Raw genomic sequence first — 20,463 nt, forward strand, 5'->3', positions numbered from 1 at the left:
AATTATTTTGTAAGAATCCTTTCAAGATGGAAATAAGGATTCAAATGGATCATTAACTCAATTGGATCCAAACTATTTTGGTTCTTTGTCTAGACATAGAGGATCCAGTGGATCAATCGGACAGGGCCACCCATCAACAACTTGGGTCTACTGTTTCAACAGTTCAACTGTGCCACTACACCATTTTCGCGATGTGACACCCACTGTACAAGTGTCTTGAACTTGAAGTAACAGTAACAGATTACCAGGTGTGGCTACGATTGAGTTCACTCAGACTCCAAACACTTATTAGACAAGTCATTTTCAATTTGCCTGAAAAGGAAAATCATCCTTTGGAGATCCTTTTTATTTGGGTTTGAGAAAAATCCCTCAAGCATCTAGCTTGTAAAGCCATGTTCCTTGGATCCAGTCCCCTTAAAAGGCTGGGTCACATCTTATGCATGCAGCATCTACTAAGGCAAAAAGGCAAATGCATTTGGCGTTTTCCCACTGTAAGCTAAGGGCAAGACAACTTTCATTGCTATGGAAAGTGGTGATCTCCTTTTATTCCAAGCAATCATGTGATCTTGATTGTGTGTGTATACCCACTCAAACAACCTCTCAGTGGTTCTTTTAGTACCAATGTTTGCCACCAAATTCAGAAAGGGTACTGATACTGGCAATACTGTGTTTTAATAATCTCACTAATTCATGTTGTCCTTTATTATTTAAACAGCTGCCAAAGGTTATTACAGATCCCAAAAAGCTCTCAAAAGACAATTCAGTAGCCATTAGAGTATCTCGTTTTCAAAATGTAAAATACTCTGAAATTGAGTTCTATCACTAACTATTCCTATAATCTCAAATTCAGATCTATCGCTAACTATTCCTATTATCTCTTAAGTTTTTCTGCTACCCATTTGATAATATGTGGTTCTCTTTCCATGAACAGTAAACACACACGTGTTTATTTTTCAGAATATTTCCATTATAAAATGAAGTGCATCTGCATATATACTAACTGAAAGAGAAGCCTGGAAGAGTCATCGGAGGGAGGTGTAAGAATAGATTTTTTTTCTTGGGTTTTGCTCTGACAAATTATGCAACATGAATGCTTCACAAAAGAGTTCATTTATGGAGGCTTATAGGCCCCAAATGGCAATGCTTTTTGTACAAATTGTGTATGCAGGCATGGCACTGTTCTCCAAGGCTGCCATCAATGAAGGGATGAGCCCTTATGTGTTTGTAGTTTATAGGCAAGCTATTGCCACTCTTGTCTTAGCTCCATTTGCTTACTTCCTAGAAAGGTAATGCTAACCACCCTCTCTTCAATCACTTGCCTACATATCTCCAATTAAGCTTTATCTTTCTAATTTGTAGGAAGAAGGCCCCTCCCCTACCATATACAGTACTGTGCAAGATTTTCTTCACTGCCTTAGTTGGGTAATTTATCTTACTTATCATATATCAATTGCTTTATTTGGGTGGTAGTAAATCAATTTGTTGACCCTAATTTCATCAAGAATCCTTTATCCATGACTTTTAAATTTCAGGATCACCTTGAGTTCCACTCTCTACTATGTTGCTCTTAATTGCACTTCTGCAACATTTGCAGCCACCACCACTAATGCAATTCCTGTCATCACCTTTATCATGGCGGCTTTACTGAGGTAAATATTTAGGTCCATAAAGAAGAAAAGAATAGCTATTTTCAACTTTTTCATTGTATATTCCTTGTTGACCACTTTTGTATCTTTCCAGGATGGAAAAAATAAGTACAAAGCATTTGTATGGAGTGGCAAAGGTGTTGGGTTCTTTGCTATGTGTTTCAGGAGTTTTAATGGCTGCCCTCTACAAGGGTCCTCCTATAACTTTTATGAATTGGTATCCATCACTTCACAGAGAAATTTCAAACCCATCTGTTGTGAGATGCAGTCTCAAGATGGAGCTTCTGAAAGGATCTCTTCTCATGCTTGCTGGAAATACAGCTTGGTCAATGTGGCTTATTTTGCAGGTTTTAGTTGTTTTTATTTATTTATTATTATTAGTAATTTAATATTTTTTTGCTGGCTTTAGCTATGTCACAAATAGCTATAGACAGTAATTTATTTACCTTTCTTAAAAGAGAGTTTTTATATGATGCCTGACTGTCAAAGTAACAAGGGCTAGGTGGTAAGACACATCAGTAATTATCTTAGACTTTTACTATTCCATTTAGAAGTGTTTTATTTTTATTGGCGACTTGCTAGGCAATTTTGCTGAAAGCCATTTTGTGGCTGGCTTTTGCATGTGTGAACAGCCACAAAGGTTGACTTTTGATCAGGTTTTGTCTTATTCATTTAATTCGTCTGACGTGGCTGTTCTCACATGCAAAAGCCAGCTGTGGAATGGCTTTCCGCGAAATTGCCTAGCAAATCTCTTTTATTTTTATTTAATTTTGCTGGTTTAATGGATAATTTGATTCCAATGGTGTTTCTACCACTCATATCTTTCTTTCTGTCTTTCTGTTAGGGCCTTATTGTGCAAAGCTATCCAGCCAAACTTCATTTAACTACTCTACAGTGCTTCTTTGCTAGTATACAATCGGCTGTTGTAGCTATCATTTTGGAAAGAAACCCATCTTCATGGAAGCTTGGATGGGATTTGAACCTTCTCTCTGTCACCTACTGTGTATGTTTCCTAATCTTGTAGTTGTAAGACTGTGGTGATATATACTGAGCTTGAGTGTACACCAGAGCCAATTTATATACCGAGTTTGAGTGTATATTGTGTATATTTCCTGTCATAGAGAAAAGCTTTTTGAAATCATTGTCTTTCTTTTTTAACAAAAAACAACCATGGTAGGGGATGGCCCACTGCCTTGTATACGGTTTATCAGGTCCATGACTATTGTTTGGCCACCATTTAAAGCCTGGCCTATTTCCCTTGGTCCTGTCCTCTATGGATGATTCTAGACCGTTGATCAAGCATGATGAATAGACATTGTCTAAGATGTGTTTAAGCCATTGATTTTTGCAAGCCTCAATCATGCGGTTGAGACCTCCCTTTAACACCTGACGTATACCCATTGGGTTACCCTTTGATTCAGATCAATGGTCCTGATCACCAAGCACATATTCCATGTGTACACCAAGTCATGATCGTTTTTCGTTCGTTAAGATGAGATCATCTTGCTAGTCAATCTCATGTTGTAAAATTTATTTTATGAAAAATATAATATTCCATGGAAAAAAAATCTAAGGTCCACTAGGTTTATAATTTTCCTTGAAAAGTAGGAATTTTTTTCTGATATGGAATAAATTCCAATTACACCTTTTCATAAAAAAGAACAAATGAAAAATGGAAAAGCTCCAAATTAGTATATGTAATGAATGTTATAGTTGTTTTTGTCTAGGCAGTTCCGCAAAATGTATTTTGTGGTTCACTTTTGCATGAGAGAAAGATCACCGCGAATGAATTAAATTAATAAGACAAAATCTACTACAAAGAACCTGCAAAAGTGAGCCACAAATGGTTTTTTTTTTTGCGAAATTGCCTAGGCATCCCTTTATAGATGTATCACATATTTTCTTTTGTTCTTGTTTAATTTTTATTTATTTATTTATTTATTTATTATTATTTTTTTTATTTTTGGAGTGTAAACTTAAAGATGTTGCAAAACTAACAGTCAAACTTGTATATGGCAGGGTGTAATTGTGACTGGGATAAGCTACTGGTTGCAGGTTTGGTGCATAGAGAAGAAAGGCCCTGTTTTCACAGCCATGTTCACACCATTATCACTTCTAATAACCGCTATCATTTCTGCATTTCTATGGAAAGAAATCATGCATTGGGGAAGGTTCATATCTCCACACAAAATATGGTCACAAACAAAAGAAAACTCATTTTCCAAGGAAGTTTTTTCCTAAAAATTTTTACCCTAGTTTCAAACAACGCGAGCCTTCATCATTAAGGGCAAATGTTTCACAATCATGAAAAATTATTCCATGGAATATTAATGGACCCAATTGTAAAATAAGAGCTGTGGAGAGAGGCAGAGAGACTTAAGAGTGCACGACTGGAGATAGCATGAGAAATCCCTCACCAGTCATCATTAGGTTAGCTAATATCCCACGGAAAAAAAAAATTTCGGAGTTGACAAACATGTCCTACTTCAAATTGTGTTTTCCCCTATGTATTTTAGGGCTTTTCCATGCTCTTTCTCTCCCACCCTCTCAAATCTCTCCCTCCCCACCCATATTTCTGAAAGATCCCACATTGAAAAGGGAGGAAAAGTTACTGGGCTATATATGTGGATTTCTCCTCTTCCTATGTAGACGCGTTTTCAACATCTCCAATAGGCTGGCCCCGCGGAGTGGGTCGGGCACGGTTAATGCTGCTGGAAAACAAAACCGGAGAGGGTAGATGACCTAGAACCCGACAATATCTACACAGTGGGGTTCGTGCTTGACAATATCACAATTGATCACACTAATATTCCATGAAATATTTTTCCATATAAACATGTCCAAAGTAAATCATCACAAATCCCCTATATGATTTGTTTTTGTCTTTTTTGGCAGTGTTAGTGGGGCTGTATTGTTAGTGGGTGGCCTTTACATTGTACTATGGGGTAAAAACAAGGAAGATGGGATAAATGAAACACATCAACGAAGACCGGAATCTAAAGAAGAGATGACCGTATTGGAAAGTGTTGTAAGCCAGTGAAATGACGGCATCACCACACTTTATCTCATTGGAGAAGGACGAAAGAAATTGAGATGTTCTTTTATAGGTGGACAAAATGATAAATCAGCTCACATCTCTCTGACACAAAATCTTTACTCCAAATATCATTTTATCAGTACTGAGTTATTTTGTAGGGATGGTTAAATCAAAATGTCTTGGAAAGTTGTCCATGCATTTCTCTAGAGTCACTTCTATCTCTAGACTGTTCAAAATATAACAAGTTGTTATAAGGAGTGCATATGCTAAGTCTTTATTTTCTTAGTGGAATTTCTCCTGGAATCTTGTAAAAGATCCTTAATGAAATTCCTCATCTTTTAAAAATAATATCTTCATTCACAGTAAATCTTAGAAGACTGTCTTTTACGGATAGAATTGGCATGGTGTGACTTAATAGTTCTTTCTTGATGTGGCAGAAGCACATGAAGAGGACATCTTTCAGAGAAGAACACCATCACCCTTTGATGAAACCCTTGAATCCAGAAAGAAACAAGGAAATTTTTTTTTTGAAATTGTGTTTATTATTTTCTAAAAAGGTGATAAATACAAATGATATGTCCCATATTTATAGAGTTTCCCTCCTCTTCTCTTGTAACTTCTAATCCAACTAAAACAAGGATTCCTATCTTACCGCATGGTCAGCCACTAGTGTCTAGCATGTGTGGGGCACATCAAACCACATTCACTACAACATGTTTCAATGGCAAAAGGACTCTACATAAGTGGTTGTCATTCTGTGCACCATATTTCTTGCTGCCCATGAAGGTCACATGATTACTGTTAGATATCATATTCTCCTCTAGAAGATACATTCCACTACAGTTCTCTCCTTTCATTAGGAGACCATGTAGTTCCATACGTATGATTTTCATGGCTACAGTTCTCTCCTTTCTTTAGGAGACCATGTGGTCTTGTGTGGCTACTCTAGACCACACAAACTGTTAATCACTTCATTAATTGAATATCTTGATCTTAATGGACCAAACGCCTACGATTTAACAAATCCGTCACCCAAAGATATTATATGTCATTCTATCTTCAAATAACATAAAAATAATTTTTATTAGAGCGCACATGATCAAATAGAACAACCAAAATCCAATCTATTCATCAGGTGAAGAAATGCTATTATCTCACTCCGCTCACGTGCCACTGCTACCACATTAATACCAGAATTGTTACTGTTCACCTTCTTGGCAGCATGTTCTAGATAAATTAGATTCAAATGACTAGCACCTTGCAATAAAAATATTTCATCCCTCTTGACCCTAGATCTTGACTTGCCTTTTCTGAATCCCTTGTTGGACGACCTTCCTATCTTCTGATGCTTTACTCCAACATTCAACTTGTAATCAAGATTACCCTCAAGAATGAGCTTCCTCCTAGCCTCGTTATATATGAGGTGATCGACTTCTTTTAGCTTCATTTTATCTTTCCTATATATTTTTTCTGCACTTTGTGGAGCTAATTCAAGATGACATTGACTAGAGTAATTGAACAATAGCCTTGAGTATAGACCAATGAAACAGTAAATGTATAAGCAACACATGATTTTCACGTCATACCAATTATATCATTGTGATCAAAATAATGGGGGACTCACCACTTTCTCAAGTTACAGATTGTGGGTGGCAGGGTGGGCCCCATATCTCGCTATAGAAATGGTGAGCTCTACTGATCACCATCATATCATTTGATTTGACAATCACTAATTCATTAGATCACATCTCATCGTGTCATTATTGGCATAAATCTTTAATTTGATTTGGCTGGGCTTTTTGGGCAGTGTTTGTGGGGCTATATTGTTAGTTGGTGGCCTCTGTATTGTACTATTGGATCAGAAAAAGGAAAAACCATATAATTTCTCTATAAGTGAAGGCATCAAGAAAGGAAAGATTCTAAACAAGAGAGGGCCATACTGGAGACTGGAGAGCATACTGACATGATGACATTACCACACTTCTTTTCCATGGGAGAATGAGGGAACGAAATTGCCGAGGATGCTCTTTTATAGGTGGACAAAATTCCTGTCTACTACTGCACATACCATTACTGAGTTGACAAGAGTAACCATGTTATAAAACACCCCGTCTCCCTCTCTCTCTCTCTCTCTCCGGCCATTTTTGGAAACCATGAAAAATCATTCCATGGAATATTAGTAGACCCAATTATGTGTGTGTGAGAGAGAGAGCATCAAAATCCCTAAAAAATAGTGAGATAAATAACTACTTAAAATTTAAGAGGAAAGATAGACTCACAGGAGCCCTAGCAAAAAAAAAAAAAAAAAAACAGTGAAAGGGCGCCCTCATTGGTCAAAACCAATTTAGGATGGCGCAGAAAATCACGGTCATAACTGCCATAAATCACGGTCAAAACCAAAACGCCTCTATGGAAGTTATGATCGTGATTTTCTGCCAAGATAAAATTGATTTGACATGGTCGAGCTGATGATTGACGTAAGAGATTTTAAACAGTGGATTGAACTGATGAGGCTGTAACTCTGTAAGGGAGATGATATTCCCACCACCATTTTTACCATTCCCACCCATTTTGTTCGTCTTTTCCAAAAATAACGGAATCGTCATCTCCATTTGGTTGTCCTTTCTCAAAAAGAAATTGGGAAATGACAAATAAAAATAGTGAAAATGGTATGAGAAGGGCAAAAATGTCATCTTTATTCACTAAATATCATTATGACTGCAGAGTCTGAAATAATCATCCAGAGGAGACTATACAACGATTTGAGAATATAGTACCATTTACCAGCTGCCTGCAAAAATCCTATGCCACTACAATATTGGCTCTAAAATGCAATAGCATTCCCCAAGTTAAGGGTGCTAATCTGGGTCCAGATCGGCTTCAAGGTAAAATTTGGATCCTATTTGCTCATGGGTAACTTCTATATTAGTTTTAATTTTAATCTTAATGTGAAAAACGAATTCTACCCCGGCCGTGTAATAAGATGGAGATGCTAAGTGATGTGTGCGATTCAACAGTTGAAGACACTCCTGACGAACACCATCCGGAGAGATCTTCTAATCTACACAAGTCCGGATGCTCAAATCAATAGAATTTAGGGCTTTGTCTTGGTAGAACATGGACCACCCATAAAAAACCTAATATAATCTCAAAGCATTTATGCGTGTTGCTCCCATTAAGCAATCACTTTATTTATAAGGAAATGTTATCAGCACTACCATATTTTGATGATCGCACTCCTCACTTTATTAAAATGTAATGTATGGCCCTCACCATAGGATGATCCAAACCGTCCATTAGATGGGCCACAATCTAAATAGTTTGTGCCCAAAATCATTTCCATAGGTTGATCCTTACCCTCCGATCTGTAGAGGGATTGAATCTTAGAGGGTTGATTCTAACCCTCTATAGATCGGAGGGTTAGGATCAACCTATGGAAATGATTTTTTGGGCACAACCTATTTAGCCTGTGGTCCATTTAATGGACGGTTTGGATCATCCTATGGTACGGGCCATACTGTACTTTTTAATAAAATGAGGAGTGCAATCATCAAAATATGGTAGTGCTGACAACATTTCCCTACATATATGATTCGGAATTGGGGGTTAATTTAATTTCCCATCAAGCACCACACTATTTAAGTGAGATTCACAGACAATTAGCCTAAACGATATTTGGAAAATCATAACCTAGTTGCCTAGGTTAGCAATGTGGGCCACCCCAGTACGTGGAAAATGTTTCCAAGTTTCCATTCTCATAGGGATGAATCAGCAGCTAGAGTTTAATATATCTATCTTTGTCATAAGTGTTAGTTGAGTGCTATTAGGTTTACAGGATTGAGTTAGAGTTGAAGTCATAGTCCTACTGTTAGTGAGAGCCAGCTGCTTTCTTCTTTATACAAACCATGTAAGCATACAATGGAAAGATTGCAGAAATTTATTCCTTAAAATATGTCTTTGTGCACGAGGGAGAAATGACCCCTACCTCAAAATGGGTCAAGAGCCTATATTCCCTCTGAAAAGATCAATCACGTTGCTAACTGATTCGGGTTTGAAACACACAGAGTAAACTGATTATTCGTCTTGAGAATACCAGATTAAGAGTTTGTAACACACGCGAAAAAACATATTATTCATCTTACTAGATTAAACTAAAAATGATGTTCTTCCTTTTTCTTTTTGGGCCAATAACCTTGAGTTGATGAAATAGGGACCTACTAAAACACCATTAAACATGTGGTTTCTCTTGGAGACTCAGAAATCCAGCCCAAGGATGTTGTTTTGGGTTCCTAAGAATCAGGATTACTGAGGGTCTAAAGCAGCCTCAATCTCACCTTTCATAAGGAGGGCAAAGTTCATCTCTTTGAACTTGTAAAGAATGAGGCTTCCTTCGGCAGCAGGGATGTGAACCTTGTTCCAATTTACGTTGCTTTGGATTTTGTTTCACTCACGAACATAAAAGATTATTTTACTTTATCTATAAATTATCCGGGATAGTAGAGCAGGAATAGGAATCTCGTCTAAGCTTTGCTTCTGCTTACCCAAAAACAGGGATGATTGCAACTGGCACTTTTAATTCCTTTAAAAACCCACCCACCCACTCCAGTATGAAAACAAGGGTACAGAGGATCCCATTCCAATTCTATTCGTCCGTCAAACATGGGATAAAAACCAGGAAGTAGAAATCTCTACTAATCCAACTCTACAAATCAAACAGCCTAAAAAAGAAAGACAAAAGAATGGGCGTGGACGTAAAGCCCAAAAAGAGACTGGGGCCCACATTATTTGGGTGAACCAAACCATTCATTTGTTGAGCCCTGACGTAGATCGGGTGTGCCCAGAAAGTTCTCCTTTTAGAGTGTTCAATCTTTCAAGGCTATGCTATTTACTAAGAGAGTCCCCCAAATCTGGGTAGTGAATTAATATATAAAAGGGGTATTTGCAATAGAAGTATACAACTTTGCTTACAAATAGTCTTCATATTTGAGTGAGTTTTGCAAATCCCATCATGCCATCATGTTGTGACCAAAATACCCAAGGTATATTTTGTTTACTCAAAAAAGACCAAAATGTACTTATAGATGAAGAGACGAAAATAACCATTTAGAAAGACCAAAATACCTATGCCGCTCACTGATATGATTTGAATCAAGGGTGCGCGGATATCATTTATATACATACTACCATTCTTGGCCTATGCTATGCATGGATGTAAAGAAAAATGGGCCCCACTTGGCTTAAAATGGTGGGCCCTACTCTATACATGTGTGGGGTGGAGATCGTGGGACCTACCCCACTAAAGCATGAGGTAAAATGGTGGGTTCCACTGGATGCATGGGTTTGAGTTGAGTTGGCTGGACCTACTCTTTCATAATCTATTACTAGTAGACCTGGCAAGCGGGTGGGTCGGGTTGGTTCCCAGCGGGTCAGCGGGTTGTGGGTCAAAATGACCCGTAAGAATGCAAGCAGGTCAACCCGCGGGTTACCTGCATTTTTTTCCAAAACAATTTTTTTTGTGGGCGGTGATAAATTCACACCCTAATTTTCAAAATGGACGTTACAACCTACACCACAGGATGATCCAAACCGTCCATTTGATGGGCCACAACGTAAATAGTTTATGCCCCAAATATCATTGCCGTATGATGATACCAACCGTCCGATCTATTGAAGTTTCCATATTGTGAGTCCCTCTTTAGATAAGAGGGTTAGAATCATCATATGCTAATGATTTTTTGGACACAACCTATTTACATTATGGCCCATCAAATGCATGGTTTGGATCATCCTATGGTGTGGGCTGCACTGTTCAATCGTAATGCCATGCATAGTAATGCCATGAGCTACTGGAAGCTCGGATGAGGTCTTGAGCCGGTAAAGCCCATTTTTTGCAAAGTAACAAATTAGTGACAGTAACAAATTTATTTATGCAAGTGTAAAGATAAAAGTATAAAAGATTAAAAAGAATAAAAACCCCTTTTGTTTTGGCTTTTGATCATATGATCTTAACCCTTGGTTTTTTCTCTTTTTAAATAAAAATAAGAATATTAAAAAAAATCCACAAAAACTGCGGGTTAACCTGACCCGACTCATGTTTTGGCGTGTTGGGTGACCCGCGGGTCGATTTTCACGGGTCACTAAAACTCCAACCCGTACCCGCAAATTTGCGGGTGGGTCTGGTCGACCTGCGGGCACGGATCGGTTTTGCATGGTCTAATTGCTAGCATCACGTGGTCTTTTTTATAAGGGAATTTTCCTCTCTTCACATATAAGGACATATATTGCTATAAAAATCTACCATTTAGTATTTAAAGAGCTGTCAAAAGGTTATTACAGTTCCTAGAACGCCCTCACAAGCCAATTAAAAAAGAAAAAAAAAGCTGCAACTATAAAAATCCTAATTTACAAATTAATGGCATTTCCTAGTCTACAAAATTCACTCAATTGTGATATGACATGATATTCAAATTGTCAAAGTACAAAACCTGTTTGGCAAATAAAGCAAAGTAGAAGACTTCTTTTGCAAAACGACCTATATAAAATGTGGTTGTCCCTTCATCATGGTTCCCATTTACTATTCGTTTTAGCTGCTTCTCCATGCCATCATACCCTAAAACTAGAAGGATAAAAGCAAACATACATGGAAAAGAAATCTAGATTAATAGGTTTGCAATATTACTTAGTTAATGAAAATTTATTTTACTTTGAAAAAAAAAACAAATCTAAGGAAAGTAAGTTCGTCCAACTTATATACTAGTAAGCAACCCTGTGCGATGCGTAGGAAGAAGAAAATCAAGAGAGGATAATGAGGGTAGAGAAGAAGCTGAATAGAAAAGGGGCAAGAGTGGCCCACGTACCATTTGTGCATTCCATCACATTTCTGAGCTGAGATTTTGATTCTATATGATATTTTTCAAGAAGTATTGTATGGCTTACACCATAGTGTCACCCAAACCGTTCATTAGATGGGCCACACAGTAAATAGGTTGTGCCCCAAAATCATTTCTATTGGATGATTCCAACCCTCTGATACGTTTTGGTCCATCAAATGGACGGTTGGGATCATCCTTCAAATGGGCGGTTGGTATCATCCTATGGTGTAAACCGTATCGACGGGCTTACATCGTGTAAAACCCAAGCGGAAGAGGAAAAAAAGAAGTCTCTACCTAAGAAACGGCTATAGCTCTCTGTGCATGGAGTAAAGTGTAAAATTGTAGGCCACACTATGAGTGGGTTTGGGTGGAGATGGTGGAACCGAAGATGAAAAATCAAGGTCCCCACCTTATGAATGGGTTTGAGTGGAAATGTTGGGCCCCAATATGGTGGCCCAATTAGGGGTGCAACTCGGGTCGGGTTGAGGCCAGCCCGACCCAACCCGATAAACCCTTTTTTCCAACCTGAACCTAACCTGACCCAATTTCCAACATGATGAGGTTCAACCCGACATGACCTGAGGATCCGTCTTTTCCAACATGAACTCTACGCAACCTGAGTTTTTAAGCTTACCAAAAAAAAAATTTGATAAAAAATGTCAGGTTTCACTCGGGTTGGGTTGCCCAAACCCTCGACGCGAACCCGACCCGAACTCAACCCGGGTTGGGAGGACTCAACCTGAACCCGACTTTTCTTCGGGTTGAACCCTATCGTAGCTGTCCCCTAGGCCCAATGAACCCATCAAAACATAAAGCGTTAAATGGTGTGTCCTATGCATGCATGGGTTTAGGTTGGGATGATGGAGCCCACCACATCAAAACATGATATGCAAACCCTATTAGTCCCGTATTTTTCAAAAGTACTGTACGGACCACACTATGGAATGATCCAAACCGTCCATGTGATGGGCTACAACGTAAATAGCTTGTGCCCAAAAAATCATTTCTATTGGATGATCCCAGCCCTCTGATCTATAGAGGAACTACATATTATGGAAACCTCTATGGATCGAAGGGATGGGATCATCCTATGGAATGATTTTCAGGGCTATTTACATCGTGGGCCATCACATGGACGGCTTGGAGCATCCTATAGTGTGTTCCATGCAGTACTTTTTGAAAAATACGAGACTATAAGGGCTCACACCATATAAAATTCACGTCTGTTACAGAGATTTTAGCAGATGTGCACCTTGATTTTCTGCCTCCTGATTTTAGGAACAGTTTTGAAATGGTATCTGTATATACTATTAAAAAAACTAATGCCAGAAGCCGGATGGGGAAACCCCCATCCTCTGCTATATTTTCATGCTACCTACTTTTACACAAACTCTATTTTTAAGCTAGGAATTTAGATAATCTAAAACTCATCATGTAGCTATCCACACGTTTCCCTATCCCCTTCTTTTGCCTTATCACATTTTTTTTTGCTTACTATCATCCAAACTGAAATTTAATAGCTTTATTTCTCTTTTTTTTGTTTGTATGTGGCTAAACCCCATGAACCCGTGATGTGAACCGAAAACAAACCACTGCCCACGAGATCACTTATTCCTTTTCCATCCTTTTCTCATCGGAAAGCTTTTATTTTTCTTCCTATAAATCTCCTCTAAAACGTGGCAAAGCTACCCCCATTGACACTCACACGTGTCATAAACTTTACACGTGCGAATCCTAGACGTCAACAGTGACGTTGGGAAATAGCGAAACTACACGCCTTACAACACCCCAAAAATTAAAGGCAACCATATATTCTCCCCCCATTTATTCCCCGGGCTAGCCACATCTAGTGTAAAAAGTGGAACTATAAATACACTGTAGCCGGGGTGGCTAGGTAAGAAATAGGGGCGGCTATATATCTTACCATAAATAAAATTGACACCGCGAACTACCTTCTTTCTCGTTCTCTCCACTCCCACTATAAGCTGGCAGAAGCTTCTAGTTTTCCTCCACCTTTCAGGAGTTGTTATTAGGGTTTCAAATCCAACAAAGGACTCGTTCACTTTTGTTACACTTATAAATAGACTCTCTCTTGTTTGTTTTCCTATCTCTAAGTTGTTGAAAAACAAGCGAGAAGACGAAGGTTTCGATCTTCTTGCTTGTTGGGTTTCGTTGTTTTTTTTTTCTTTCATTTGTTTGGGATTTGTTTTTCCTAAGATGGGTCGTGATTTTTCTACGTTTCTTCATGGGATGAAACCCGTGGCGATAATGGTGGTGGTTCAGATAGTCTTTGCAGGGGTTAATATTTTCTATAAGTTGGCAGTAATGGATGGTATGAGCTTGAAGATTTTGGTGGCTTATAGATCTATATTTGGGACTGTTTTCTTGGGTCCCCTTGCTTTTTTTGTGGAAAGGTATTTTATATATCCTTGACGAATTCTAGAAAGAATGTTGATTTTATTTGGCTACTTGGATTCTTTCTCTTCTCTTTGTAGAGGATTTTGTTTTTTGTTTTTTGTTTTTGTTTGGGTCCCTCTCTTGCCACTTCATGTTTTTGCATGCAGATTTTGTCTTGTAGTGTTATTGGTTAATTTTGATGAAATCAGGAAGATTTACTGATTTAAGAATGCACCATTTATTTATGTTATTTGAAATTAGGGTTCTTGGGTACCTGTTAAAAGAAATTATAATCAGCCTACTTAGGGATCTCTATCTCTGGATCTTTCTTTATTCTTGGCTTTCCAGATTGTTTTATGTAGAATTCATTTTTTTCACCCATTAAAATTCTAGAGAGATGAGGGTTTTAATTTATTCTTGTTTTGGTTGCAGGAAGAGTCGTCCCACGATGACATGGACCGTTGTATTTCAGGCTTTTTGTTGTGGGCTTTTTGGGTAAGTGATAAAGGGTTTGAATCTTCCTAAAGCCCATCTCTCTCTCTCTCTCTCAACACAGATAGAAGGAATGATTTTTTTGTTTTCTTGAGAAGAGCTACTTGGTTGGCAAGAAACCAAAACGGTTAAGATTTATATAGAGCTGTCACTCAAATCTAGTTTTTTTTTTTTTTTTTTTTTTTGGGGAATTAGGCCGTTTCCCGTACGTCGCGACGCAGTAGAAATCCATTCGTCGCCCTCCGACGGTTCTAACCGTCGGATTCCGATTTTTTGGGGACTCCTCGGCTCTTCCCTCTTTCCCCCTTTTTAGGGCTAATAACTTCCCTTGAAAAAATGGAGCCACTCTCCCTTGTAGAACATTTCAGAAATGCTACAGATTGTATTTATTGCAAATCAGATTTGCTATAGAGATGCAGTAAATGGGGTTTATTGGAAATCGAGATCCTTAATCTAGAAGAAAGCCAAGATATTAGGATCTAGATCTTTTCTGTTTCAAAGATCTGGGTCTGGTCCAAGAAGAGGAAATTACCAAGTACATAAGATACCCACATGGTTAGTACTTCTTTAAATGTTTGTTTGCCATGGATTGAAAGAAGAACTTAGGATATATGAAGGTATTTCTCGTGTATTTTTTGATCAATCAATCACTCACTCACTTGGAATCGAACTCTAATTTTTCTTGGAAGTAGTTACCTTCGACGTCTCGCCATTTTTTCTGGTTTGATCGGCCCGTCAAAAATGAAGATGTGCAGAGATGGAAACTACAGCCATGGTCAGGGAAGAAGTAATTTTATTTTATTCGTGATTACCCAAACCGTCCGGTTTTACCACTTTTTAATCTCGTCCGTCAAATCGATCTGACGGTTGTGGCATGGGCGACGAACGCGGTGCAGGGGAATCGGTCTCTTTTGGAATAGAATAAAACTTGGCTTCAGACACCCGATATCAAATCCATTTGAAAATAAAATGTAGGGGTGTGGAAATATCAAATCCCTTTTGAAACTAAAAAGTAGGAGTGTGGAAATATCAAATCCTTATGAAAATAAAAAGAAGCCATGGATTTGATATTTCCAAACCCCCTCTATTAGAGGGTACTGGAGGAACTTGGGTTTTGTTCTGCTATTACACTATTAGCAAGCAAGGGGTCTCGAGGAACTTCCTCCAAACGGATCTAAGCTAAGTTTTATTCCAAGGTGAGTGTTGGGAACAACACAAGAATTTAGTGTTGTTTAGACTGCAGTAAAATTCATTCAACGAAGAGCAAAAGAAACAATAGCCTATTAAAGCACCCGATTCCTATTTGGAAAGGGAATGAAAAGAGAAATTAAAATAAAACGTCTACTGTTATTGGCACGCACTACTATGCTTTGATGCCACCGCTGTTTAAATAGTAAAAGACAAGATGGCTTGGTGCAATTATTAAAACATGGTAGAGCCAATATCAATAGCAATAATTGCACTAACCTTTCTTGTCTTTTTTTTATTTAAAGAGATGTCTAAGATTAGAGGAATGCTAGATTCGCAGGCGCCCTTTAACTGCTTTGCCCGGGGTGCAACTAGGGTCGGGTTCAACCCAATTCGCAAATCGGGTTGGGCTAGGGTTGGGAAAAATCAACCCGAATTGGAAATCAGGCCAGACCCGAAACCCTACTAGTATTCCGATTAGTAGTGATGTTAATTTCAACATATACATATGATCATAGTTTATATTAATATTGTTGTATTCCATATGAAGAAGTTCGTATGTGTTTTTCTTTCTAAACATTGAAATAGTCTCAATGGACGGTTTGGATAATCCTAGGGTGCGGGCCATACCGTACTTTAACAAATCCATGGCTATTTTCTATTTTCAAAAGATTTGATATTTCCACACCCCTTGCTATTACACTATTAGCAAGGGGTCTAGAGGAACTTCCTCCAAACGAATCTGAAGCAGGGGGTGACATTTCCACACCCCCTCCTATTAGAGGGTACTAGAGGAACTTCCTCCTAACTGTTCTCAAGCCAAGGTTTGTTCTTTGGAATAAGGAGATTTTGTCTTTCCTCGAAATAACGAAATTATCATCTTTTTTAGTGTAAATATCAGCAATAATGGAATTTTAAACACGCGGTCATTTCCTTCTGCAATATTGAGTACCTAACCAACACTGCGAATGGAAAGCCTTAGGCTAGGCCCTTTAAACGTCACTTATCCGACTGGGTCATACCTACTCCCATGCTATGCATGACCTCACTCTGGCTTTTGACCAGGTACTCCATTCCATATTTTGTGTAGGGGTGTAATTAGGGTCCGGTTGAGGCGACCTGACCCTAGGAACCCATTTGTCCAACCCAAACCCGACCTGACCTGATCTCCAACCTGACCCAACCCGAGTAACCCTTTTTCCAACCCGAACCCGACCGAAGTTCAACCCGTCCGCAACCCGAGTTCAGCTCGAGTTTTAAGGTTGCAAAAAAACCTAAACCGAAACCCGTCCTAACTTTTCTTCGGGTTTTAACCCGAACCCGACCCGAGCTGCATGTGACTAACTAATATGCCGAAAGCTCTAGATCTGGTGGAAGACTCACGCTGGTTAGGCGAGACCATTTAAATCTGTTCCATACCATGTGGGGTCTCACCTAGTCCCGTACCTAGCCAATGCTCACTCAAGTAGTCCCATAACTAGCCAAGGCACACTCAAGACCGTAAAATACAGCAATAGTTTCTCTACTCCGATTAAAACAAGTTTTCCATTTTTTTTCACAGGGGAACCTTGACACAGAATTTATACATCGGGAGTCTGTCTATGACCTCGGCGACCTTTGCCTCTGCTATGACTAACCTTGTTCCAGGCATTACATTCATAATGGCTGTTATAGTTGGGTGAGACTCTTAATTTTCAGTAACTCAAAAACTCACAATATTCCAATACAAAGGGGCTTTTAATATCAATTATCTTATTTTGTTAGGTTGGAGAGGTTAGGTGTTAGAATGTTGTCTGGTCAAGCTAAGGTGGGAGGTACCCTAATCGGCATAAGTGGTGCAATGCTTCTCACATTCTACAAAGGCGTGGAGATCGATCTATGGTCGACGAGTATCAACCTTGTGGGCCACCACCAACAACACTCAGGTCATCAAGTGTCTGGTAATCGCGTCATGGGTTCGTTATTGGCTGTTGCCAGCTGTATCTCTTATTCAATCTGGTTGATTATTCAGGTGATTTTGCCACGAGATTTTCACGACTAAACTTGATTACTTATAACTAATCTCTCCTCCTTTATTTTTCCTGTTTTTGAAGACTAAGATGACAAAGAGATATCCGTGCCATTACTCCGGCACTGCGCTTATGTGTCTGATGGCATCCATACAATCGGTGGTTTTCGCATTTTGCACGGAGAGAGATTGGGCTCAGTGGAGGCTGGGATGGAACATTAGGCTTCTCACAGTCTTTTATTCAGTATGATTTTTCGTCTTACTCATGTTATTTTGGCTTGTGATATGGCATTTATTTGAAAATTTATTAACCAATGAGTATGGGTATTTGGGTTACTTCTTATAAAAATACTAGGTTCCAAAACCCATCCGCAAAAAATTAATTAGAAATCTCCAATCAAACCGTTCATTTGGTAAGCTCTTGAAACAATTTCTACTATTGACTTTTGTCCACTGAATAGTTGGAGATCATGTGATTTTCGGATGAGATTTCAATCACTGCCCTTTTCCTTTACTTGTTTTCTTCGCTAATGACTGGGTAGGATCATCCGATCCATGTGATTTTTGCTTCCTTGTTCTGATTTTCAAACCCGAATTTCTCAATGGGGCCAAGCTACTCATGTTTATATCATGTTTTGGATTGAGACTCTCTTCAGTAAAATCTAGAATTTGTGATTTTGGTTTGTTATTTACAGCACCAAGTTGGTTTCGGCATTTTACAGTTTCTCCAAATTTCTGAAAATCCGAAAGATCTCTCTATTCCTGAATTGATAGGCTGTTCTGAATTAAGTTATATCCTTGAATAAAGGGTATTTTGGTAATTTGAGTGCGTGATTGTGTTCCATCATTTGGCATGCAGGGAGTGTTGGCGTCAGGGTTGACGGTCACAGTAATAGCCTGGTGTATACAGAGGAGGGGCCCACTCTTTGTGTCCGTTTTTAATCCGTTGATGCTCGTGATCGTAGCACTTGTGGGGTCCCTCATCCTCGATGAAAAGCTGCATCTTGGAAGGTCAGTTTAATTTATTCTTAGATTTGCTATCCCCTCTTCACGTAAATCAGATTCCAAGCACCACTATAGTCAATTCATTTATGTAATATCTCTATGCTGAATCGAGGACATGGGAAAATTGAGGGGTGTGTCAATGTTAAATCTAGTGGGTATAATTTAGTTCTTTAGTATTATCAGGGTCTAGGGTGTAACACCAACTGCTGTTTAAGCCTAATTTCCTATAACCTTAGCCTCATATTCCAAAAGATAGGATTTGGCGTTGTTTTGCAAAATTAGACCAAACCTGGATTAAGCAGGCTACCAACATACCTCCGTGAAGTTGGCATTAGGATGTATTTTTATGGGAAGTGATATATTAGCCCCCCCTCTTCTCTGGGACTGAGAAGAAAAGGGGGGCGAATATATCATTTCCTGTTTTTATTTGTCATCTTTATATGAAATGAAGAATATGACCAACAAAAAAGTGGGAATGCACCTATTTTTAAGAGAAGACAAACAATAATAGGTGGAAATATCATTTTCCTTGTCTAACATATAAGATAAACAACATACCTTGTTTTGAACTTTTGATATTGACACCATATTCCTTGCCAAGAACAGTGTATTGGGAGCAGTTTTGATAATCACTGGTTTATACGTGGTGCTGTGGGGAAAGGGGAAGGAAATGAAGGAGATGTTGGAATTACCAGTGAAGAGTCCCAAGTCTTCCATGGAGGGTGAAACTCTGGCAACTGAAATGGGGGGTATTGGGTGCACCACAGGCTCAGAGTCTAAGAAGATGGCAACTGTTTTGGCTCCTAAGCAGAGCAATGACTTAGACTAGGTTATGTTTGTGGTCCGACTTTAGCAGGTGGTTTTGTACAAATAGAAGAATTTTGCAGGATTTTGGTACTTTACTGTTTTGATACTCTATTAATTTTTTTATATTTTATAATCTTTGTTTAAATTTTGATATCTTACAGCCATTCAGAAAACAAATTGATATCATACAAGACGATGATACTACAAATCTTCTTGGCTTTAGTGTTAAAAATGTTTTTTGGCAAAACAAATATTCTTGTCTTTAATGTGTTAGTTGTTTTTGGCTGGCAAAAATGCTTAGAAGTTGGATATTGTGCCGAGCAGTTGTTACTGACTTTCATTGCTGAAAATCATGTTAAAATAGCGCGCTCTCTCTGTGTGTGGAAATATCAAATCCATGGCTACGTTTTATTTTCAAAAGGAATTGATATTTCCACACCCTTGCTATTACATTATCACCAAGGGGTCCGGAGGAACTTCTTCCAAACCGATCTGGAGCCAAGTTTTATTCGTGTGATTTGAGAGGGGCGTGTTACCCTACACCGGGGTGGAAATCATCGCCCTTCTTTACCCGATTCTAATACGTAGCTTAAGAGTGTAATTTTGTTGAGTTGAATGCAGGGTGTTCCAACTGTTTTTTCTTTCTTGATAAATGGTGAGTTTATTAAATCTCGTAAAAGAGTACATGGCCCAAAAGGTCCAGGAGACAAAGATGTTACCAGTCGCCAAAAAATCATTACAATTGTTGTTTTACCTTGACCACAGCCAGAGAACCATAACCATTCTTTAAAAATGCGGACGTAACGCAGAAGGCATTTCGCGGATGGTCTGTTGCATCTGACAGCAGCCACTGAGCCACTGAGGGTCACTTTTCAGTAGCATTTGTCTTCATTTACGAGGTGGCTTTTAAAGTAAAAAAAAATCATTCGATCCATGTGATTTTGCCTCTTTGTACCTAGGATTTGTCAAAGATGTGGGGCCAACATACTCAATTTTTCGGTTATTATGCGA

General features: G+C 38.6%; 1 protein-coding gene across 1 annotated transcript; it reads left to right on the top strand.

The window, feature by feature from the left end:
- The first annotated feature begins 754 nt into the window (after window positions 1-754).
- Window positions 755-19,660, top strand: LOC143880576 (uncharacterized). Its single transcript, XM_077383567.1, has 13 exons — window positions 755-1,286; window positions 1,360-1,422; window positions 1,533-1,649; window positions 1,741-1,993; window positions 2,491-2,649; window positions 3,666-3,875; window positions 13,488-13,969; window positions 14,385-14,447; window positions 17,194-17,310; window positions 17,397-17,643; window positions 17,726-17,884; window positions 18,500-18,651; window positions 19,252-19,660. The coding sequence occupies exons 1-13, from the start codon at window positions 1,087-1,089 to the stop codon at window positions 19,472-19,474; spliced, it is 2,445 nt and encodes an 814-aa protein (XP_077239682.1). The 5' UTR covers window positions 755-1,086; the 3' UTR covers window positions 19,475-19,660.
- Window positions 19,661-20,463: the final 803 nt, after the last annotated feature.

The sequence above is a fragment of the Tasmannia lanceolata genome, unplaced genomic scaffold, assembly GCF_043159265.1.
Source record: "Tasmannia lanceolata isolate RefF3 unplaced genomic scaffold, GAP_Taslan_0.1 ptg000007l, whole genome shotgun sequence".
In the NCBI taxonomy this organism is placed as follows: Eukaryota; Viridiplantae; Streptophyta; class Magnoliopsida; order Canellales; family Winteraceae; genus Tasmannia; species Tasmannia lanceolata.

Coding starts and splice junctions, on each gene's coding strand:
- LOC143880576 (XM_077383567.1), top strand. CDS start 1,087: ATGAATGCTTCACAAAAGAGTTCATTTATGGAGGCTTATAGGCCCCAA. Junction 1,650..1,740: donor ATCATGGCGGCTTTACTGAG/GTAAATATTTAG, acceptor GTATCTTTCCAG/GATGGAAAAAATAAGTACAA. Junction 17,644..17,725: donor CAATCTGGTTGATTATTCAG/GTGATTTTGCCA, acceptor CTGTTTTTGAAG/ACTAAGATGACAAAGAGATA.